General features: G+C 48.5%; 1 protein-coding gene across 1 annotated transcript; it reads left to right on the forward strand.

The window, feature by feature from the left end:
* The first annotated feature begins 1403 nt into the window (after positions 1-1403).
* Positions 1404-22395, forward strand: LOC131702736 (DENN domain-containing protein 2C-like). The gene is made up of 19 exons (XM_059004646.1): positions 1404-2002; positions 9238-10286; positions 11370-11515; positions 12020-12132; positions 12468-12665; positions 14895-14973; positions 15736-15780; positions 16354-16541; positions 16778-16887; positions 17172-17241; positions 17924-18001; positions 18152-18292; positions 18392-18540; positions 18765-18942; positions 19106-19147; positions 19521-19629; positions 20054-20296; positions 20758-20844; positions 21066-22395. Exons 2-19 carry the CDS (start codon positions 9550-9552, stop codon positions 21095-21097), a joined length of 2745 nt encoding a protein of 914 aa, XP_058860629.1. The 5' UTR covers positions 1404-2002; positions 9238-9549; the 3' UTR covers positions 21098-22395.
* Positions 22396-22757: the final 362 nt, after the last annotated feature.

The raw sequence follows: 22757 nt of genomic DNA on the forward strand, positions 1-22757 counted from the left end.
CAGGACAATGAACCTTCCGTCAGGTAACCTCTATCCTTCCATGCATCATAAAACCCTTCATAATGCAATCCTGTCTGCGTCCACAAGGGGGCGGCAGCCTGTTGTTTAAGCCGTGATCTCTCGTTATGTCATCCCTCAGCCTCAAGCCACAGCCAGAACGATTCGATTAGCATGTTTCAAAAAGGAATGTTTCTATTGTCGGCTGTTTGTCTGTTCCTTACCAGTGTGGTTTTAGTTTGCGTGTGCTGACTGTGCTGTGTTGTGCCCTGCAGTGAATGCAAATACCTCCGTGACAAAGATATAGTCGTGGCCAGACATGTAGGGAATGGCGTTCTGTGCACACGTGGGCACAGAGTGTTCCTGTGGTATTGTTGGAGGGGAAAGAGGCAGTCTTGTCCAGTCTTGGAGGTTGCAGTGATTTGAGCCACCTGTGCTTGGCACAAAAAAAGTGCCCCTTACTGTAACCCCCGACCCCTCGTTTATAATGTATGTTTAATGCATTGGCAGAACATGAAACATACAAGTGGTTTCACCTCGGGGGTGAGCGAGCAGCTAAGTGCAGATCAGGGTGTGTTTCAGCTGTTCTCTCACTGGTGGATGCCTTGGAAAGCAGCAGCAAACAGCTTCCTGTTGCTTCCTCCGTCCCAGGCTGGGTTCAAACCAGTCAAAGGACAGGGCCTGACCTCTGAAGGAGCTCCCCTCACACACCCACCTCCCTGCTCCGTTTCAAAATGGTGACAGCTAATGAAATGATTCCAGGGATCTTCGCTGTCCTGTACAGGTGTACCCCTCTGTACTGTTCATTCCTCACTGTGAAAGAGACACCAGCTGTCCCTCAGTCCTACCAGTGTGTTTACATTGTGTACATGCGCTGTATTTTCAAGCTGCAGGACATTCCTCTTTCCCTTTTCTATTAGGCCTTCTCCCCCTTCTGAGATGTGCGTGGTCATCACATCTCCCTGCAGCAGCAGGAGGTTATTAACTCACCTGTTGCTCCTGGCAACAAAACTACAATGAGATTAAAAAGGGGAGGGGGGGAAGGGGATCTAATTTTTCCAAATCCAAATGCTTTTGTTTACTGTTTTTAAAATACTCATGTTAAAAAACACATGTGAACTATTTATTGTTTATAATAACATTGTGGAGGGAACTTAATTATGTAAAATTCCAAGACTCCAGAATCCTATACAAATGCCTCACCCTGGTTTATATTGCTGTATTTTACATTCATATCTCTCTCTCTCTCTACCCCTCTATATTTTGTTGTGTAGGCCTGTTTAAAAAGCTGTGTCGGTCCATCACATTGTCCTTGACCCCCAAACTCTCCTGAAATCCCTAAAAAAAAACTTAGAAGGTGACTAATAAGAAAGTGACTCAGAAATTTAGACTGGCAAGACCTTAGCACGTTAACGCGTTGTGACGTTGTGATGTCACTCGTCCTTGCAGATATCTGAATGTCACATTTCCTTGTTTGTGTGTCTCTAAGTTTATTTTTCATTTCTGTGGCGCCTCCTTTACAACAGACCGCAGTTAAACTGCCTGCAGATTCGGGGAGGGGAGAGAGAGACCGACCGAGACCCGAGTGACTGACAGCGACGCTTCCCAATCCCACTCTGCTGTGTTAGAGGAAAAAAAAAAACTTCCTGTCAACTTTCAAAACCTCCTGGCTGGAAATGAATCATGCAAACAATTATTCCTCGCTCTAAAGCAACCCTTTGAACGACCACATGCCGAAAACCACAGACGACACAGAGTCCGGGAGAATGAAAAGACGTTAAAATATAAACCTGCACAGGCGGGTCAGGTTTGTGGACTGGAGGAGAGCGGCGTTTCTTCGTCACAGTTTTGAGTCGGATTGTTGGAACTGGAGATAATAATAATAATAATAATAATAATAATAATAATAATAATAATAACAACACACCGCGACATGCGACTCGGGGCATTAAAATGGACCAGTGGCATCTAGCTGGAGAAAAGGGGGACAGATTAAAAGAACAAGGTACTGATTTATTGACTGTGTTTTCTTATCGTTTTTGTTTACGTTGCTGGAAGTAATTGCATGTACTGTAGTATCATACCTACTGACAGTTTTTGAAAGAGATCCGTTTCTTAAGAAGATGGGAGATAGGCGGCTGTGTTCATTCCTAGGAAAACGCATTTCACACACAGCTTGTTTTATTAATGAATATCTGTTTATTTAAGTCTCTGCACTGCCACTCGAAACAGCAAATACTCATATACACCAGTGAGAGCCGAAAAACGAGTCTCGTCAGGTTTTGAGCTTCTTAAACAAACTGCTTAGTGCCTGAATATAAATATGAGCCATATAAATTGATAAATATCTGTGCAATTGCATTTCCGCATGCTTTTTAAAAAAAAGCACAACAGGCTATTGTTCTTCAGCATGAACTCGGGGGATACGGGCTGTTAAATTTAAATTCCTACTGTACATATTGTTTTCCCACAGACAACCTATCCAAAAACCATTTCTATTTTAATACTATACTCTCCACTGCAGCCGCACAGCGAGTGATCCGCAGGCATATTTTTTTAAACAGGCAGGTAGATGAGGCTTTCATTCCATCAAAAAATAATTCTACAAATAAGTGCATAATAATAGCGATTAACTTTGTATGAGCTACACACATAACAACATCGCGGCTGCTCCTAGAAATGTTTGAGTCTGTTATTAACAGCTTCCTGTCGTAGATATTTTAACTCCAAACTGTTTAAGGGCTTATGTTTGCTGTGGCTGGTGTGAATGTGTTATTACTTGAACACTATGTCATTGTGATCCAAATTACCCCCCCCTCTACCCCCCCAAAAAAACAACAAACTATTTTAGCATAAGTTTGGGGGATGGAAGTAAGGCTCCCATTTTTGCATAGCGGTTTGATCCATTCCTGGTTTTACTATGAGTTTAGTAAGACACACACCTGAGCTTGTTACCTGTACACTAATCAAGCACACATTACTGGAAAACCAGGAATGGGTGAAACTGCTATGCAATCGGAGTTGTCTTTTCATTCCTGTACTTTATTGCTATAGCAAAGCAAACCACAGAGGCATGCCAACTTTTTATAGCTCTGTGGCGTTTAAGGTGGATTTCATCAACGAAATGTAGCTCTCCCTTTTATACTCGAGGGATATTCATGATGGGTGATTCCAGAACAGATCTGCAGATGACTGAGGGCTGCCAGCTCCATGGCACCTCAGTGCTCTGAAGTCTTATCTGTTGCGTTAAATAGTCTGTCATTTTAAAACTATATATATAAAAAAAAATGTACAAAAAGAAACTACTGCAGTAAAATTCTTTCGAGAACCGTTTCATCAAAGATGAGAAAGTCTTTATCATGTCTTTGTAAGTAAAGGGAAAGGAAATCAGAATAACACGCACTTTGATGAGTGAGCTGATCCCAGTCGACTCTGAAACAACATTTCAAACAGTCGCTTCCCCCCGTCTCAAAGCACTTGAGCTGTTAGGGGTCACTAGAAATAGAACCGTTCTGAAACTTGACAGCCCCACATATAAAAGTTTAAAACAAGTGAAAAATGACTACGTGTTTAGCAATCGAGTGCTCCTTTACAAGAAAATAAACAGCGGAGATTCAGACAGTCGGCGCATTTTAAACATGACTGAGCCCTGCAGAGGATGTGGGTCTGGAGTCTGTCTGTGCATCGTGGGGTATCATTTACCCTGATTGCACTAATGATAAGGTTTTGTTGAAAGGTGGCACGCTGGCTGATTATTTTGAGATCCTTCTTGCAGGCCGTGTGATCAGTGGTCTGGTATTGAGAGGCTGGGAGGATTTCAATCCTGTTACAAGGGTTACATGCCAGTAGACTTTATCTGCACTGGATTGGAACTCTGTGTATTTTACGTGTTAAAGCTGTGTAAACTTGGAGTACAGGAGTGTGCAACATTCTGCAATATATGCAGCTGTTTAGCTCGTGAGTATAAACCCGCACGGACTCCAGCATGGAAGAAAGCTAGTCTGCTGTTCTGTGAAATTCATGCCTATTTAGAAACTGCGTTTCCACGACACTGCTTCCATAATGTAGCAGTCGAATGCTCAACCTAGGCTTCAGATCCATTAGCACAGCAACACAGGTGAAGTGGGTTTGAATAACAAGTACAGTAAATGCATTTTTCACTTGAATCTGGGAGCTGGTGCTCAGGATTATATGAGCACTTTCTCACACACAGTCGCTCCAGTATTCAGGTTTTTTGTCCCATGCCTCGTAGGACGGGATGTGAAACTGTCTATGTGACGAGGAAGGGTGGGGGGGGGCTCTCCGGCAGAGATGAACTGGAAGTGAAAGCAAATATTAACCATTTAAGAATCGCGAGTGCGGAGGAGTCAGGACCTCGGAGGAAATGCAGCTTCAGTTTGCTCAATGCTTTCAGGACAGACACAAACATATATTATAGTATCGTTTGTGTGAAACAGACTCTGTAGTATTTGTGTGCGAGTAAACCCTTCCTTTGGTGAAAGGTGTTTCAAGATGGGTTTAAAATACAGATGGGAACTGCGCTTCGTCTGAGCGTGATTTTCCAGAGCGGTGCATCAGAAAACAGTTCCACTGTATAACCCTTAGAAACATATGAAACACATTTTAGGAATCCTCTTTCCTGCAATGCAGTTTGTACGTACTGTACAGCACAGGCGTTCAAGATTTGACAGCGCTGTTTCTGAACCTGACGATACACACATTCAGAAACCCCCTCCAGTTTATGAATTGTTCCTATGTGAATAATTCAGTGTTATCTAGTTGGAAAATGCTTCCGGGCTGTTCCCTTTCTCTTGATGATTTCAAACACACAATGAAGCACGACAGTAATCACTCGTTCACTTTATAAAAGTCTGCAATTAGTTTCGGAGCCGTTGTGCTTGTTTGGACCCAGCGGTACCTCATCTCATCCCCCTGTCTGTTTGTTAGCAGCCTCTCAGCCGTTCTCCTATGCTGTGTCTTTGCATACAGGCCAGGCAGTTATTTATATGTATCCCTCCACCCTGGCTAATCTCCCTGAACATGTTGAGACGAGCACCACCGGCTCTCTGTCTAGCACTGCCGGCGCGTTTCCCCTCCGCCTCGGTCTTTGACTTTGATCCCTGCCCGGTTGCTGTAATTGAGGGAGGGAGGAGAGCTGGTGCTGCAGGGATTAGAAGCGAGTGTGCGAAGGTTGGAACTGAACTTTGTTGCACAAAGCCAGCTGGGCTGGAGCCGTTTCACAGTGCAGGTGGCATCCAGTAATTGCTGAAAGTGATTGGAGCTTCATTTTATAAAACTTCAATAAACCAAGGCATGCCTTATCATCGCAGCACAGTAGAAAAAAGGGCTCTTTACCTGTTCCCTTTGAAATATATATATTTTATTTTATTTATTTATTTCTTAGCAGACGCCCTTATCCAGGGCGACTTACAATTGTTACAAGATATCACATTATACATTATTTCACATTATACAGATATCACATTATTTTTACATACAATTACCCATTTATACAGTTGGGTTTTTACTGGAGCAATCTAGGTAAAGTACCTTGCTCAAGGGTACAACAGCAGTGTCCCCCACTGGGGATTGAACCCACAACCCTCCGGTCAAGAGTCCAGAGCCCTAACCACTACTCCACACTGCACATGTTTTATAATATAAAACATGTGCTCTAATACTTTGTATTCACAGAGTGACTTGTGGAAGGTGATAACCTGCCAGCACTGGAGCCTGCGCTCTGCTTTAAAGACCATAGAGATGTTGTGCTGTTTATTGTGCACAGTATTGAACAGTGCTGGGGGAGGAAGGGTGGGGGCTGGTTGCCATGGAAACTCCTACCTTTTTTTTATCTTTTATCTGGGATTGGCTGCACCCTGACCCCAAAGGGGCTGCTTCCTTTGATAAGCGAAACAAAGGCAGACGCATCCTGTCGAGGGCGATGTGCCGGAGGGGCCAGGCGTTTGTACAGCAGCAGGAGGAGGACAGCGCTCGTCTAATCAGGAGCTCCCTGCACTTTCTGTCCTGAGCCACCCTGCTGTGGGTCTGTAGGGGCAGTGCTGAGTGTAAGAACGAGAACGAGAAGAGCCCGCTCTGTGCATGACTGTAACAAGGTTTAAAATAAACAGAAAAACACTTCCTGCTTTCTGTTCTCAACTTGTTGATCATGCTGCCCCAGTGGCTCCCCCTAGGAAGGGCGTTGCTGTGCAGAGTGCATGGGGAGTCATGCGATCAGGAGGTCCCCGGATTGAATCCCGTCTGTGCAGAGTTTCTGATCTTGGCTTTGGGATGCATCTGTACACTGTAGAGTCCACTGTAGAGTCCAGCCCCTGCGTGATTGCATCTTCATCTAGAGCACACCTTTAAAACAAGGACTGTACACTGTAGAGTCCAGCCCCTGCGTGATTGCATCTTCATCTAGAGCACACCTTTAAAACAAGGACTGTACACTGTAGAGTCCAGCCCCTGCGTGATTGCATCTTCATCTAGAGCACATCTTTACCTGCCCTTAGTGCTCGTTATGTTGGTGGTGTCGTACTTTACTCGGTATCATTGATGCTACTGTAACATTGTTTTGGACTTGGCTCCAGGGGGAGACTCACACGGCCTGGCTTCATACAATGTGTCTTTGTTGTGACTGGGTGTGTTCCACAGCTCAGGGCTAATGACAGGGGGCTGTGGAGACTGGGGCTTATAGACAGAATAAAGAGATGTACTCGGATACTCTCCTGCTGTCTGAGAGGTACCTGGGTGCAGGTGCCAGCCACATGCACCCCCTTTATCAAAGTCCGCTTGCGTTTCTTACTAACTGTAGTTCATTTGAAACCTGAATGCTTTAGGGAAGGCGTTAGCAGTGCCACTGTTTAGATAGGGGGTAACGCTGAAATGGTTGCCGGGGAACCCCCCGATCTTGCGAGGTGTCTCAGCAGGCAAGCGTGTTCACTGCTCATACCGAGAACCTGAAGATCTCACTTTGATTGGAAAAGGATGTAAAAAAAGCTTTCAAAGTGAAATCTGTTTCAGGAACTTGCTGCACTTTGTAGAGATTTTGCTTGAAAAGGTTTAATGTCCACTGATTATTAATGACTCGCTAACTGAAGCTTTGCATCTGTGACTGCATCCTTTGGTGAAACTATTGAGGGGGAAATCAGTTACGCAAGCAGACGTCGTGTTAGAACTGGGAATACGAAACACACTCCTGCAGGTTAAAACAACAAACCATTATTTCAATCGAGCCTGCTGTGATAGAAATACCAGGACATACGTGACAGCCTCTCGCTGTGTAGAGGTGCTTGCACAGGTGAGGGGGCGTGTCGAGTGACTGGAAACACACCTTGTTACTGTGCCCTGCAGGGGGAGACTCACACGGCCACCGGGACAGGGTGGAATAATGGGGAAGTGTTTCGGGATGAATCATTTTTTTAGAAAAGGGACAACAAATTGTCTTTCACCATGGACAGGTTAGATCAGTGTCTGATTTAAGAGACATCTCTTGAAACACGTTGCTGTCTGCACCTGTACAGATATCTCGTGACTCTTTGCTGACCCAGCCTGCGTTACCTATGTGTATGATAAAGAATTAGGGCTGGAGAGAAGCTTGTGAATTCAGTAGTGCCTTAACACAGTCAAACAATGTATCCAAAATAACATTTCAGACGTTGCAATAAGAAACGTTGGCAGCATCGTAAAGGATGGAATTGAAGAGACTTCCTTTGTAAAGTGTAGGAGTTTTTCTTTTTTTTTGTATTGAAGAATATATTTTTCCTGTTACTGTAAATTCACTGCGACTTGAAAATGTGCCCCCCCTGAATCCAGCCGGATTATTCCATCTGCATTGTGTTAGAGAGAAGAACAGTTTGCAAAGGGAATACATGCTTTCGAGATGATTCATGAGGCTGTGTTTTGCATTTGCTGTGCAAACTTTCTGCAGGGTGTGGTCACTTTATTAGGAGCAGCAGTAAAATGGATAATGTCTACTGGTATTGGAATCTGCAGACTGTGCCCCAGAATACTGACGTCTTACATAATGCATCATTGTGTTGAAGAACCGAAATAAAACTGGGAGCGAGGCCTGGGCTGCAGAGAGTGGAGAATGGAAATGCCCCTCCCTCCAGAGACTGCAAGGCTGTCCGGTGAGACGCCTGTGTCCACAGACTCGTGGTGTTTAAAAATACACCCTGGCCGGTCGCCATGGCTCGAGCAAGAGCGAGCGGGAAACGCGTCCCTGCCGGACCGTCGATCCTGGAAACGGCTGCCGTGACAACAATAGGCTACCCTGGCCTTCAGGGGCAGAGGTCACCGGTCACTTCCTGTGTGTGAGGAGGGTCTGGAGAAGCAGCTGCACGGGCATTGCTTGGGGAGCCAGGAAGGAACTGTTCAAGCCTTTGATCTATAACTTTGCAAAAAGCAATCTCAGCACAGCAGCAGTCATGGTGTCGATACAGCTGATTCCATTCCCATCCTCCTAGCACTGCTTGTGAGATAGCAGGCTGCATTGCATCACACATTGATAGAGGGGTACTGTGTGAGAGAGAGATGCAATACATTTCCACTGTGTTCACTGAGACATTCCAAGATTACCACGGAAACCGGCCTAACTCAACCCCCCCCCACCCCCCCAACTCCAGAGGCCTCTGCTGTCGAATGCTCTGTCTCTTCCCTTCCCTTTCCCTTCTCCTCCCTGCTCCCTCAGGGCTGGACAAAGGGTGTAAACACCATTGTCCACCCTGGCTGCTTCAGAGCTAACAGCCGCAGAGCAAATGTAGGTCATTTAAGAACAGAGAGAGTCTCTTACTGCGTGTTAGAAGCCTGGTCTTCACTCATTTATTCCACACTACCCCCCTTCAATAAGCCTCTGTGTGTGTTATTGTGTTGATGCCAAGCACACTGTATTTCTTTTGCTGGGGATGACAGCTTCACTTGTTTAACTGTTTGGACTTGTGCTACCAGAGAGTGACAGGCGGTGTGGAGTTAAAATCTCATTTCTGCTCAGCAGTGGAAGTGGTTTAGGCTCCGGCATTTCTTCTCAATGAGGTGGTTTCGATTGCAAGAAGGCCCTCCCTTATGTTTTTGTTTTGTTTTTGTTTTGTTTTAAAAAGGGTTTTCCTCTGCAGTGAATTCTGTGATCTTTTCCACCTCGTAAAGGTTTGGTACAGTGACTGGGCTCTGTAGAGAGGCCCATCGCTGTGCTTCTCCTTCCCCAGCACTGAACAAACCTGTTTGTGTTCTTGTCTCCCGCAGGATTCCCGCTGGTTTGCAGTACGACCCTGTCGACGGAGCCAAGCTTGCGATGAAGATGTCTGGATGGCACACCGGAGTGGAACTGAACGGGGAGATGTGTGAAGCCTGAAGCCCTCCGAACTGATCTAGAACAACCCCACTGCAGACCTCCGTCCTTACTGTTCCATCAGGAGAGAGAGAGAGAACGAGAGAACGAGAGAGAGAACGAGAGAGAACGAGAGAGACAGAGAGACAGAGAGAAACAGAGAGAGACAGAGAGAGAGAGAGTAGTAGTGAGGATGGGTGTTCACTAAAGAGCCTCTTCCCTTTGCTATGCATGCCTCAGGAGGAGGGGCTGTTCCCTGGGCCCTCACCCGCAACCCCGCCATCAACATCAAGCAGAAGATCTCCCAATGGGAGGGCCGCAGCCAGCAGCAGGGTTCGAAGGTCGGGGGTGGCCACGGCGTGCTTTCCAGGACCCAATCCGAAGGCTCCGAGAACGGTAACGGCAAGCCTGGCCTCGCGAAGGCCAAAAGCCTCGGCCTCGATTTCAGGGAAGCCTGCCAGGCCCCTGATGGCGTGACCAAACAACAGCAAACCGTCCAAGGAGGTGGCGGTAACAATCTGAAAGACAACCACAAAGTGGTGAGCTCAGACTGCGGCCCTCCGAGCGGGAAGAAGCCGGGAAACGGCAGCCTGGAGGGGGACGCTTGCAGGTCTCTCCCCCCCGGGAGTTTCTACACCTCCAGGGGTTTCTGGAAGAGGATGGATGGCGTGCCCTGGCAGCAGGAGGAGCTGCAGGCGGAACTGAAGAGGAAACGAGAGAACTCCAGCTCCACCGAGAAGGAGGCCACGGGGAGAGCGGAGGGTCTCCCAGTCAACCCCCTGCCCAAGCCCCAGCGCACATTCCAGTACCTGGGAGAGCACGCCCCGCCAGGCCAATCGAGGGGCTGCATTCTCGGGAAGGGCCAATCCGCAGCCAGGAACGGGCCAAGCTCCTCCCCTACCTCTTACCCACCCCCATGCCCGGAGGTGATTGTAAACGGGATCACACGAGGAAAACCCAACAGGTACGCCAGGGTTTAGCAGGGCTGGAGCTCAAATCCCACAGCTTTCAGTTTCAGTTGAAGTCAGATTATTTTATATACTCGCTGGAGTAGTTGTAGCATATAAACTCCACATGGTGCCTGCAGTTATCTTGTGGTATTGTGGCCCATGTGTGGTGGAGAGTCCAGTGCATATAGAGGTGGGTTACTAATCAGATAGCCAGGGAGTGCATCTTTTGTAAGTTTCTGTAGCGGAAGATCTCTCCCCTTCAGGGTCTTCTTCTGTATCGATTCGATACAGTTGCTTTCGGTTGTTCTGTGCGTCTCAAGTTCTGAGGCAGGATTCACAAGCGCAGGTTGAGAAGTGGAAGGGGTTTGTGCTTTCGAATGCCAGTTGTTTTGTGCAGAGCCGAGCTCTCGTTGGGAAATGACCTCATGCTGTTGTTTCTGGCAGCAGCGCACTGCATTGTCTAATCTTGACCTAGTTCTGAAACAAGGTCGAGGGAACTTGTGCTTTACAGGAGCTGAGCCAGAGGCAGTGTGAAGGCTTCCGGGAGTCACACACCGCTGGTTAAAATGTGGCTTAGTCTTCCAAGACCCTCTAGGATCTCCAACACACCCGTTAATGCAAGGAGAGAAATCACCCTTTAGGGGAAACACCAGTGAGATAAATATAGAGTTAAAGGATGGCTGTATTAGCGCCTGGAGGTGGTTCATAGCGGTATAACTTTGAGCTGAGATTTGAAGGTGTCTTCCATGAATAACACCTACACAAGTAAGGCTACCTTGTTGTTATAACCAAAACCAGCTTTTCCTGTGCTGTGAGGAGCACATGTCATGGGAGTAATTTGCACAGTGAGTCAGTCCAGGGAGTGTAAGCCCAGCTGTGCCTGTAGTACATGTGTGAGGCTTGAAAAACTGTAGCCTGAACAGCCAGAAATATTGTGAGTAATTGAGGTTTGACTGTAGTGCAGGGCTCACACACACGCACGCACGCACGCACGCGCGGACGCTCTCGTAGCTGTGTGTGTCAGGCAGTCTGCAGTCCGTTCTTTCCTGGCCCCTCTTCCCCTGGTATTGAAGGCTGCTGTTTTGTTTTCCCCGCAGGAAATCCTTTGAGTTTGAAGATGCGGAGCGGCTCAATTTCCTGGTGCCTGGCAGCAGAGAGTCAGCGACCGAGGGGTGCCGGTCGGGGCTCTACCACGCTCTGTCTGAGGACAACATTTACGAGGATATCATCTGTGAATCTCGAGGTACACACGCACACGCGAGGGCCTGCTGCTGGTAAATGATCAAACCCCTCCCTGATCGAGCCCCCCTCCCCCTGCACTTGATGAGGTGTTAGTGAGGGTGGGGGGGTCATGGGAGTAGTCCAGACCCAATGAGAAACTGTCAACATCTGTGGTTGCTAAGCAATACATTTTTTTTGTTTGTTTTAATTCAACATGTCTACTTGTGAGGTAGCCTGGTGCTAGAATCTAGCTCCATAGCGCCAAATGTGCACCCCTTGGAAAACAGTATTGCAGTGTAAAAGTTAGTGATGTGATGTCATTATGGAGTCTGACCCCTGCTGGTGAGAAGTGGTAGCACGCTCAACAGCTGCTTGTGCAGCCTGGCTTGTCAGTGCAGTGTTCAAGCAGGTTGCTTGGGACGGGGAGTTACCCAGCCCCCCTACCCTGATGGAACGGAGGCTCTGTGTGTTAAATGTGAAAGCAGTGTTGGAGCTCTCCCCCTGTTGTCTCTCCACGCTCCCCCAGAGCCTGCCAAAGAGAACGCGTACGAGGACGTCAAGCTGCCTGCGCTGCACAGGCTGCGAGGAGCCACCGCTCCCTGGAGACACGCTCCCGGACAGCCCACTCCCCCACCCAAGGTAGGCCGTCCGTGCCGTGCACATCACTCTCAAACGTGGAGCTTTCACAGATTTACATCAAGTCTATTTTCATTCTAAAATATGATACCTGCTACCCCACTGGCTTGAATAAAGAAGCGTGCGGGACTCTGCATTGCGTTACCATTTTTTTCCCCACTAGGTGTCAGTCTAAACCTGTTGACCCCAGAGAAGATTATTACTTTTGTCAGCTTCAAGTCAAATGTTGTATTTGGGTGCATTTCGATAAAAACAGTATAGGGAATACTTGGGAATAATTTTTAACTGCATGCCCCTATCCATTCACCTGTGATCTCCTCTCCCTCCTGCCTCCTCAGCTGCCCCCCAAGCCAGCCAGTCTCTTGAGACAGATCCCTCTCTCGAAGAGCTGGAGAGCCCGTGACCTGCACAAGACCAGCCGCTCGTGCACAGCGGCGCCCCCTGCAGCCCGAGCCACGCCGTGCTTACCGACTTCAGAGTGCAAGAGGAGCGTGCCGGGCCCAGAGAGCAACGGGAGGACCAGGGTGCTGCCACGGGTACGAGAACCGGGGGAGAGAGGGCGTGCTGTGCGCAGGGTTAGCAAAGCTTATCATTGCATAGACTTAGTGTGGGGGGGTAACTCTTAAACACTCAGCAGTGAGGAATTTATACTTTGAGAAACTCCATTGAAGACACGAGGAAAGATGTGTGTGTGTGTGTGTGTGTGGAAAGACTTTGTGTGTGTGTGTGTGTGTGTGTGTGTTTGCAAATCCATTTGCAGAAGAAGAAACCGGAACTTCCAAGTGTCTTCTTATAGGCCAGCTATTTCTGTATGGAAAAAAAAAAAACACCAAAGCTGTCCTAGCCAAACAATTCCTCCTAAACCCCCAATCCAGCCCCTGCATGTTCTTCACACAGCGACTGCCAGCCAGTTAACAGAGCCAGTGTGCAGTCAGCAACACCCTGAGCGGGGACAGAGAAAGCAAGGCTGCTTTGCCACATTAAAAACAGAGACAGAGGCTGCTGGGCTGGGACTGGAGGCACCCCCTGGACCCCTGGCAATGGGAAGAGGCTGAGGGTTCAATCCTGATGGAGCTGGTGAGAGGGGGGCAGGGAATAGGAGTGAGGCTACTGGGGGAGAAGGAGGTGGGAAATTGGCTCAGAGGGGGTGAAATTTTTGGTCTTGATGAAGTACGGGTCACGCGTTGGTTTTAAGGATCAGTTTACTATACAGCATTGAATGTACGTTGCAACAGCTTATAGATCAATGGTTTCCAGTTGCATTACCAGTGTGAAGCTTCATGTTAAATTCAAAAGTTGCTTAGAAATGTCTCTTTGCATGCTCTTAGTACTGTATTAATAAAGCCTGCATGAATGAAAAGGCTTTGCATAACTCTAGAGAGCTGCTGCTGGTCCAGTTGTCACAGAGCTTTAGCACAGGTTATATAATGTGTCTGTGGAAGGGGAGTGTCACTAACATGCTTGTTGAGTTTCTACAGGTAGGTGTCTCTTGTGTAAGAGATGCCACCTCTTGCAGCCCTCTTTTTAAAAGTGTTTTCCTGTAATGAATTCTCTCCCCAGTGTGTTGGCTGGGAGTTTGCGCTGGCAGCCAGAGCTCTTTGTGTTCCAGCGCTCCCATTGTTTCTTCCTCTAGTTTTTAATGCAGAAGGTTTTCCTGGCGCTTTGGAGACAGCGCTGGGTTTATGTCAAGCATCTAGCCCTAGGGCTGATTTTAAAAAGGGCTGAAATCTGTTAAGAATCGAAACAGCTGAACTCCTGATGAGGCTGTCTTTGAACTGAGCGGCCCGTTTTACACATCTGTAGAGCCACTGTAGGAACCCAGGACACTGAAGGAGGCACCAGCCAAAAAAACATTCGTCTTAGTTAGGGACACCCTCACTCCCGAAATAAAACTGACGCGTCCAACTGGCCAAAGCGCAGAAACGAACCCCTGACCCTTATCTCTAAGGGACAGAGGCTTCTCTTCGTGGTTGCGCTGCTGGTATTTTGTGTCTAGATACTGTCGACATCCTCGTGTGCATTTTTGGAATGGCTTCCTTTTACTCTTTATCTTTTTCCCCCAAACTGAGTTTGGCGAAACTTTGAACAAACATTTGCTGCAGGAAGTTTTACCACATTCCATCTAACAGCTTACTGGTTCGGTCTCCCCCAAAAAACTACATCAAGGACACAAAAAAGAGTGATGTGTGCCGTTTGCAGGTTCAAAATATACTCCTGTCTGTCGGAAGTTGCTTGGTGATTGAGAAGTGGGTTTGTTTTAATTGATCTTAAAGGGATTATAGCTAAGGAGATAATTCCATGTGAAGTGCAGCTTCTGTATGCAACGGCTCGAAACAGGTCCAGGCTTTAATTGTAGCTGAAGAAATAATAATTCTGTAACTCTTACACGTGCAGCTGACCTAAAGAAACGGAGAGGTTTGCAGCAACAGACTTTCAGAGCTCTGCAAAGGGCTGCATATATAGAGAATGAGAGCGTGCGAAGGGGAAGATTCATGGGATTGTTCAGTTAGCCGCTCAGCTGCAGCTCATTTAAATAGCTGGCGTTTGTGAAAGCGTGCAGATCGAAGGAACCAGAGCCCACGTGTCTGCTCGGGGACTGGACTCCACAGCCCGCGTCGAGCATGGATCTCCCAGGAGACCTGGCAGCCAGACCCAGGCTTCTCATCTGGAGTTCATTTCAGCGCTGTGTGTGTGGAGAGCGGAGCCGGCGTCGATTTTTAATGTCACATTTCACAAATCCTAAATGGTTTTGTTTCCCCTTCCAGTTTGTGAACAAGATTCAGGAGATCTTTAATGCCAAGAGGGGAAAGAAGCGAGTGAAGACCCAGGTGACCAGCGGCAGAGGTGTGTGGGTAGAGGGGCGCTTGCATTGGCGCTGCTTAGATATGCAGTTAGGTTAGGACTCCAGGAATTTCAACCTGGCACCTTGAGTGATTTGAAAGAGATCTGCGTCCCAGTTTAGATTGCTGCTCGCTGGCAGGATTCAGAAGCTGTACGGTCCATTGTGGCTACTGTAACAGGAATAAGTTTCAGCCATTCCAGGTTTTAATATTATTTATTATTATTTATTTCTTAGCAGACGCCCTTATCCAGGGCTGGATCAGCCCCAGTGTAAAGGTAACAAGCTCAGGTGTGTCTTACTCAACTCTTAGTAAAACCAGGACCAGATGCAATGTCTTATTTCCATTCCCTGTATAAGAGTTTAGTAGACATCCAGAGCTTTGAGCCCACCTTTCCATTTAGTAACTCATCACTGCAGAAGTCACAGTCACTGTGATGCTAAACAGGTTTCCTAAATACTGAAGAAAACATAGCTGGAATAAATTAACCCTTTAACAGCTCCTTTTTTAAAGGCTGCAGTAATTCTGTAACCAAATTGCATAATTTATTTGATCATCAAACACTGGGATATAAGAATGTGAACCAAACGTTGAGCATCGCTGGTCCCTGCAGATTCTTTTAGAGTCACACTGTGTACCAGCACTGCGTGTCTTATTGTTTTGGATGAAAGCTTGAGGCATGTTTTTATTGCTCTGGCAATCTAGCGTGAAGCAGTGTTCCTATAATTACTGCAGTGTGTTCACATTGACTTGTACTTCATTCCAGATGATGCCAGTGACACAGAGAGTGACACGGAGGAGCCCAGTGTAGGTGAGTAGCCAGACCAGGTGCCGGCGGATCTGTGTTCAATAATTCAAGGGGTAAAAACTATTTTTAAAAAAATAAACCAATAATAAATCCTCCGATCCCATGACCGAGCCAGCTTCCTCTTCCACACCCAGGAACTCCAGAGCGGAGGTCAGCGAGCTAGCGCCCTCTGGAGGACGAAGGGCAGCCCTGCAGGTGTCCGCTCTGAGCTCACCAGGCGCCTGACCGGTAGGGTCCACAGTAGCGCGATGAGGAGAAACAGCCTCCCTAACCCACGGGAGCGCCAGTAACCAGCAAAGACCGGAGACTTCACACAGCCAGCGTTTAAAAACGTGTAACTTTTATATTGAGTAAACCTGAAACAGAGAGTTTTTGAAATAGTTCTGGATTGAACTGCCTGCACGCTGTCCCAGGCTCTGAATTCCCCCAGCCTGCACGCTGTCCCAGGCTCTGAATTCCCCCTGCCTGCACGCTGTCCCAGGCTCTGAATTCCCCCTGCCTGCACGCTGTCCCAGGCTCTGAATTCCCCCTGCCTGCACGCTGTCCCAGGCTCTGACGAGCGTCTCTTCCTCTCAGACGGTGGCCGGCGCTCGGTGCACGTCCACTCCACTCTGCGGAGGAACCCTCTTTATCAGACGCTGGAGCGGGATCTCTACGAGCTTCAGGAGCACCAGCTCTTCCAGCTCTTCGTCGTCGTGTCGCTCCGCAAGAAACCCTCCAGCAGCGCCTACACCCCTGAGATCACACAGCAGTTCCCCAACAAGGTGAGACTCCTGACAGCCCTTCAATGCCCTCTTTATTTAAAAAAAAACATTTATGGTGTTTTTCGCAGAAGAGGTGAATATGGAGTGTTTAGACTGGAGCTCTCATTATTATGAAGGTGCTGGTAATGACAGCGCTGCAGAGCTGTGAATGGAGTGTTTAGACTGGAGTTCTCATTGTTATGAAGGTGCTGAGAGTCTTAGATGTTACGGATTGCTGTCCCTCTTCTTGTTCACAGTTTGAGAAGTGCACGCGACAGTCCCGGGATGCAGAACAGCGGCTCAGAGCCATTCCCAGCTTCTGCTTCCCCGACTCCCAGGACTGGAGACCTTCAGCTGAGCTCCCCAGGTACGCTTGTTTAATGTAACAGAGAAACTGAAGCTTGAACCCGTTGTGTTCTTCACTGTACGAAATCCAGCGGGACCCTCGCTAAGCCCGACCGCGGTCGTCTGAAATGACCTGCCACGCTAGACTCAGGAAAGCACGCAGCATCCGGTCCCGAATGCTTTGAACGAATCTGCTGTGCAAATACAGCAGACAGGCTTTGTCTCCAGCTGCTGTTGTAGTTTTATTATTTGCTGTGTTCGGTGTCCTAGCTTCTGGTGTCTGAATGCATTCCTTTGTTTCTGCAGTGAAACCTTTTCCTTCGTGCTGACGGGAGAGGACGGAGGCCGCTGGTTTGGGTACTGCCGCAGACTCTTGGTAGGTTATACTTGGGTTTGTTTGATTTATCGGTGTGGTTGTGGAAGTCAGCACAGTTAACAGTGCGTTGCTGTGAGCTATATAATTACATTGCATTGTGCTATATAATTGCATTGCTGTGACACTAGTGGTGTAGCGGCTTCTCAAAATATCAATCAGAAAAAGGAATCCTGTTCAGCAATAATGTCTCCTTGTTCGATTCCTGTGCAGGGCTTTGTCTCCCATGTCTCCCGTTTCCCATCTCTCTCTCTCTCTTTCTCTCTCTCTCTCTCTCTTCTCTCTCCTCTCTCCTCTCTCCTCTCTCCTCTCTCTCCTCAGCAGTAATGTCTCCTCGTTCGATTCCTGTGCAGGGCTTTGTCTCCCATGTCTCCCGTTTCCCATCTCTCTCTCTCTCTCTCTCTCTCTCTCTCTCTCTCTCTGTCTCTCTCTCTCTCTCTCTCTCTTCTCTCTCCTCTCTCCTCTCTCCTCTCTCTCCTCAGCAGTAATGTCTCCTTGTTCGATTCCTGTGCAGGGCTTTGTCTCCCATGTCTCCCGTTTCCCATCTCTCTCTCTCTCTCTGTCTCTCTTTCTCTCCTCTCTCCTCTCTCCTTTCTCCTCTTTCCTCTCTCCTCAGCAGTAATGTCTCCTCATTCGATTCCTGTCCAGGTGTTTGTCTCCCATGTCTCTGTGTCTCTCTCCTCAGCCCCATGGGAAGGGGAAGCGCATCCCGGAGGTGCACTGCATTGTCAGTCGGCTGGGCTGCTTTAACCTCTTTGCCAAGGTAAGGGAGATGTTTGTTCCTGTAGATCTCCGCTGTACTTCCACTTGCTTATGTCCGTTCCCCAGCACGTAGATCTTTTGTGTTCCTCACCTGGGGAACGTGCTGGCTGTGTAGCATTGCTGATACTGACGGCGTGTCCGGTGTTTTCAGATTCTGGAGGAGGTGGAGCGGCGCAGGGATATCTCTCCGGCTCTCGTCTACCCGTTCATGCGCAGTGTGATGGAGGCTCCGTTCCCCGCCCCCGGACGCACCATCACCGTCAAGAACTTCCTGCCTGGCTCCGGTAACGAGGTGAGCACGTCCGGGTCAAGCTTCTGACCCCGCGAGGTCAGCCAGCCTGAGAGCGCGTCTGTGGGTTCATGTTTGAGATGCTGCTTCCTCTCGCTGCAGGTTCTGGAGCTGTGTCGGCCTGTGGACTCCCGTCTGGAGCATGTTGACTTCGAGTGTCTCCTCCAGTGTCTGGGAGGGAGCCAGCTGCTGCAGGTGTTCGCCTCGCTGCTCCTGGAGAGGAGAGTCATCTTCGTGGCTGACAAGCTCAGGTAACCGCCCTCAGCGCGGCTGGGTTTTCATTCCCCTTTTCATCAAGAAGCCACCTCCTTACTGCTTATCGGATTTCACTTTATTTCTCTTGGGTGTATCCCCGTGGCCTCTTACAGTGAAGAATGCAATGCATCTGGGATTCAGTTTCACTGCTGCTATGCTGGTCTCTCCCTCTCTGTCTCTCTCCCTCCCTCCCTCATCCCACTCTCATGTGTTTCTCCAGCACCCTGTCGCGCTGTGCACACGCTGCCATCGCTCTGCTCTACCCCTTCACCTGGCAGCACACCTACATCCCTGTGCTCCCGGCCTGCATGATTGACATCACCTGCTCCCCCACCCCCTTCCTGATTGGAGTGCTGTCCTGTGTGCTGCCCGAGCTGAGGGAGCTGCCCATCGAGGAGGTGAGTCTGTCCCCCGAAACCATCTCCCACGGAAAAAAAAAAAAAAAAAAACCTGTGACTTTGAGTTTATTCCATGGCAATGCAGTCTGTATTCCCGCAGTGTGTTAGTTTGCCAGGGGTGTGTAAATGTGAGCAGTCCTGAGAGCTGTCTGATCTTTCCCAGGTGCTGATTGTGGATCTGTGTGCAAACCGCTTCATAAGACAGGTGAGTAGTTGTGCTTGCATGTCTCTCTATTCCTGTACAAACATACCTGTCGTTCTTTTAGCAGTATTTTGCCGTACCTGCGCTGGCTGTTTCCAGGTGTGGAGGGTGTTGATGTGCATTTTATTTATTTAAAAAAAAAAATTTATGCTTTTTTGGTTTTGTAGACTTCGCTGTAGACGCTTCCGTCCTCAATATCCCTCTGGTTTTATTCCTAGCCATCCAGCCACAGTGCAGTTAGAATCGAGTTCTATACAAGCAGTAAATACCATCCCACAAGCTCCTTACAGCAAGCCCTGCTTATTCTGTGAACAAAGACCTGTAGTGCACGTCAGTGAAGGCTGTGTCTGTGTCTGTGTGTGTCTGTGTGTCTCAGATCTCGGATGAGGACTGTATCCTCCCCAGCAAGCTCCAGGCAGCTCTCCTGCAGGTCCTGGAGGAGCGAGGAGACATCCTGGCGCTGGAGGCAGCAGGAATGAGAGGAGGTGAGACTCTCTCTCTCTCTTTCTCTCTCACTCTGTGTCTCTCTCTCACTCTCTCTCTCTCTCCCTCTCTCGCTGTGTGTCTCTCTCTCTCTCTCATTAGATTTCATGTAATGCTTGTTTCATTGCATCAGTCATCGCTAACCCAGGCATTTTGATCCTGAACCACGCTTTCCAGGGGCTAGTGCATCCAATCTCTTTACCATGGCAGTTAACAGAGAATATCGTTACACTGTGTATCCGAATGAATTGAGTTGTGTGTGGGCAGTGACTGACCCCTCTCTCTCTCTCTCTCTCTCTCTCTCTCTCTCTCTCTCTCTCTCTCTCTCTCTCTCTCTCTCTCTCTCTCTCTCTCTCTCTCCCTCCCCCCTCTCTCTCCCTCTCTCTCCCCTCTCCTCCTCTCTCCCTCTCTCCCCCTGTCTCTCAGGTCCTCCCCCCTGCCTCAGCGCTCTCCTCTCAGAGGCGTTTGTGCATTTCTTCGTGGAGCTGGTGGGTCATTACTCCCTGCACATGGGGGTAGGGGAGGGGGGGCAGAGGGCTCTCCGGCGGGATGCTTTCCGAAAGTCCCACCCCTCCCGCGGCACGCGGCAGTTCCTGCAGCTCTTCATGGAGACGCAGACGTTCTCCGGTTTCATCCAGGACCGAGAGCTCCGCAAGAGCGGGGTCAAAGGTCAGTGTCTGGCTCACCAGTCCATTCACCCTACGTGTTTACAAAGAAGCACAGTTATTTTAATATATATCAGGTTTACTGTCCTGGGTTTGAGATACTGTGAGGTGTTCTGTATCCTGAATCACAGATAACTGTTTTCTGTCTCGACTGCGTAACGGTCGTTAGGGGAAGCAGCTGGTTGGTTAATGACAGGAAGGAAGGCACTGAAAGAAGCCACGCCCTGGAAAATCATGGAACCTGGGAACTTTGTTTAACCTGTGTGGTAGCGGAGCTGCACACGTGGGCAATGCTGAGCGTTCTGGCAGGATAAAGCAGGTCTCTTCATGCCAGCATTGCCCTGTGTGAAGGTGTCCCGTTCCCCGCCCCCGCATACACAAACAGCCTTTTATTCTTTCTGGCTGTCCTGTGGTACAAAGAACTGGCTTTTGCAGCTCACTAACGCCCCCTGTTGGTGTCCGCAGGCCTATTCGAGCTTCGAGCGGCTCAGTATTTGGAGACGATGCCAGAGTCGGAGCCCAGCGGCATGAACAAGTTTCTGAAGGGACTAGGTGAGGAGCGTGCGTGCGTGCATGCGTGTGTGTGTGGGTCTGGGCGTGCGTGCGTGCGTGCGTGCGTGCGTGCGTACATGAGTGTGCGTGTGCCTGCGTGCGTGCGTGTGTGCGTGCGTGCGAGTGTGTCGTATGGCGTCCTGGCCTTGACGAGATCTTTTCATTCTTTCATCACTAAACGCAGTCCTGCTAACCATGCTTTATTTTGGTTTCTCTTACAGGAAGTAAAATGAAATTTCTTCAAAAGAAGTAAAGTGGCAAGCTCCGCCTTAAACTCACCATTAAAGGACCAGCAAGCTCAGACGGGAGCCTATTGGCTGCCCGAGGGAGTGGGAGCGGCCGAAAGAGGGCTCCCTGTCCCTGATTGGCTGGCTGGCAGAGGCACACTCCCAGCACCTTTTCAGCTGTTGACAAAGAGTCTTAATAAAGGCACTGCAGCTCCTGGGATCCACTGGAACAGAGTTTCAAAATGAAGAGACTGGTTTATTAATTCAGAGCAATGCTAACAGGATCCAGGAAGGCAGAGGTCCACTGAGCACAAATACCCGGGTTAGAAAGGAGTATTTCACAGGCTTTAACTTCATTCATGTGTCAGCTTCCCTGCAGTGTGGTCCCCGGGCAGGCCAGTGCGATGGTGAACTCTCCTCGCATGCTTTGGCACTGGGCAGCGCAGGGCTTGTCTCACAGGGTCGCTCAGTCACAGTGAGCTGAGGAGGATTACTAGATTTTCATAGTGGGGATCAGGACCTAACTGGAGCACAGTCATGTAAGATAGCAGATATCTCCAGGATTCACCATTCTCTCTCTCTATTGAAGATGCCTCCAGTGTGTCCCTGTGTAGCTGTCTCACACACACACACACACTGACACACACACACACACACTGACGCACACACTGTGACACACACACTGTGACACACACACTGAAGCACACACTGACACACACACACACACACTGACACACACACACACTGACACACACAAACCGCTTTAAACCATCACGGACATGAAAAAACGTCTTTGAAGGAGAACGGCCGTCCTCGTGCTTTCTGAGGCTAGCTGTGTCCGCAGTGACACTCGGAGAAAGAAAGCAAAGGAGTTCCTTCCGTGAACTTTCACCTTTTCAGCTCCCAATCTATTTATTTATCTTTTTAACAGGCTAACAATTGAGTGTGTGTAACTACAGATCATGTAGGTGGAATGTATGCATGGTATATTTTTTAAAGGTATAATTTTAATGATCAAAGTCCCATCGTATCAGACAGGTTTGATCCCTTCAGAGGGGGCAGAAGATCACGTATACAGAGTCCTTCCCCGTGTACCTGCAGTGTTAGTGCTGCCTGGCACAGCCCCGAGTACTGGTGTAACTGGGATTGAAACCAGACACTGGTGTCATGAGCCCCCCCCCCCCCCCCCGGGATACCTCCGCCCCCCCCGGGTCTGCTCGGGGGTCTGTGCCAGTGATCGTGTCGTGGGGTCATGTGAAAGTGTTACGTATTTAACAGGGGTGTTCTTTGAACGATCCTAAAGAATAAACTCTTTTGTATAAATCTCACTAAGCAGGAGTGTTTTTTTTAATTTTTTTTTAATTTTTCAGCTGCCCTGCACCCCATCCCTTTCTCACTGCATTCTGATTGACTTTTCAAAAATCCATTGCAAGCTGAAGAGCCCCCAGTTTAAACCCATGTGCCTTTCAAAATTCAGAGCTTTCCCTCCAAAGATCTGATTGCAGCTTTTAAAAGAGATGTCAAGCTCTTTATTTATTTATTTATTTCTGTAATAATAATGCTAGGTGTTACAAAATAAACAGTGTTTGATGTTACTTTTTATAAAACTGTGCCACAGCAATGCGCTGTACATGAAGTTGTTACAAATGAGAACACTAAAGGATTCTAATTTTACATGATGTCACA

This window comes from Acipenser ruthenus, chromosome 30 (genome assembly GCF_902713425.1).
Source record: "Acipenser ruthenus chromosome 30, fAciRut3.2 maternal haplotype, whole genome shotgun sequence".
In the NCBI taxonomy this organism is placed as follows: domain Eukaryota; kingdom Metazoa; phylum Chordata; class Actinopteri; order Acipenseriformes; family Acipenseridae; genus Acipenser; species Acipenser ruthenus.

Coding starts and splice junctions, on each gene's coding strand:
- LOC131702736 (XM_059004646.1), top strand. CDS start 9,550: ATGCATGCCTCAGGAGGAGGGGCTGTTCCCTGGGCCCTCACCCGCAAC. Junction 17,242..17,923: donor GGTACTGCCGCAGACTCTTG/GTAGGTTATACT, acceptor CTCTCTCCTCAG/CCCCATGGGAAGGGGAAGCG. Junction 19,630..20,053: donor GGCAGCAGGAATGAGAGGAG/GTGAGACTCTCT, acceptor CCTGTCTCTCAG/GTCCTCCCCCCTGCCTCAGC.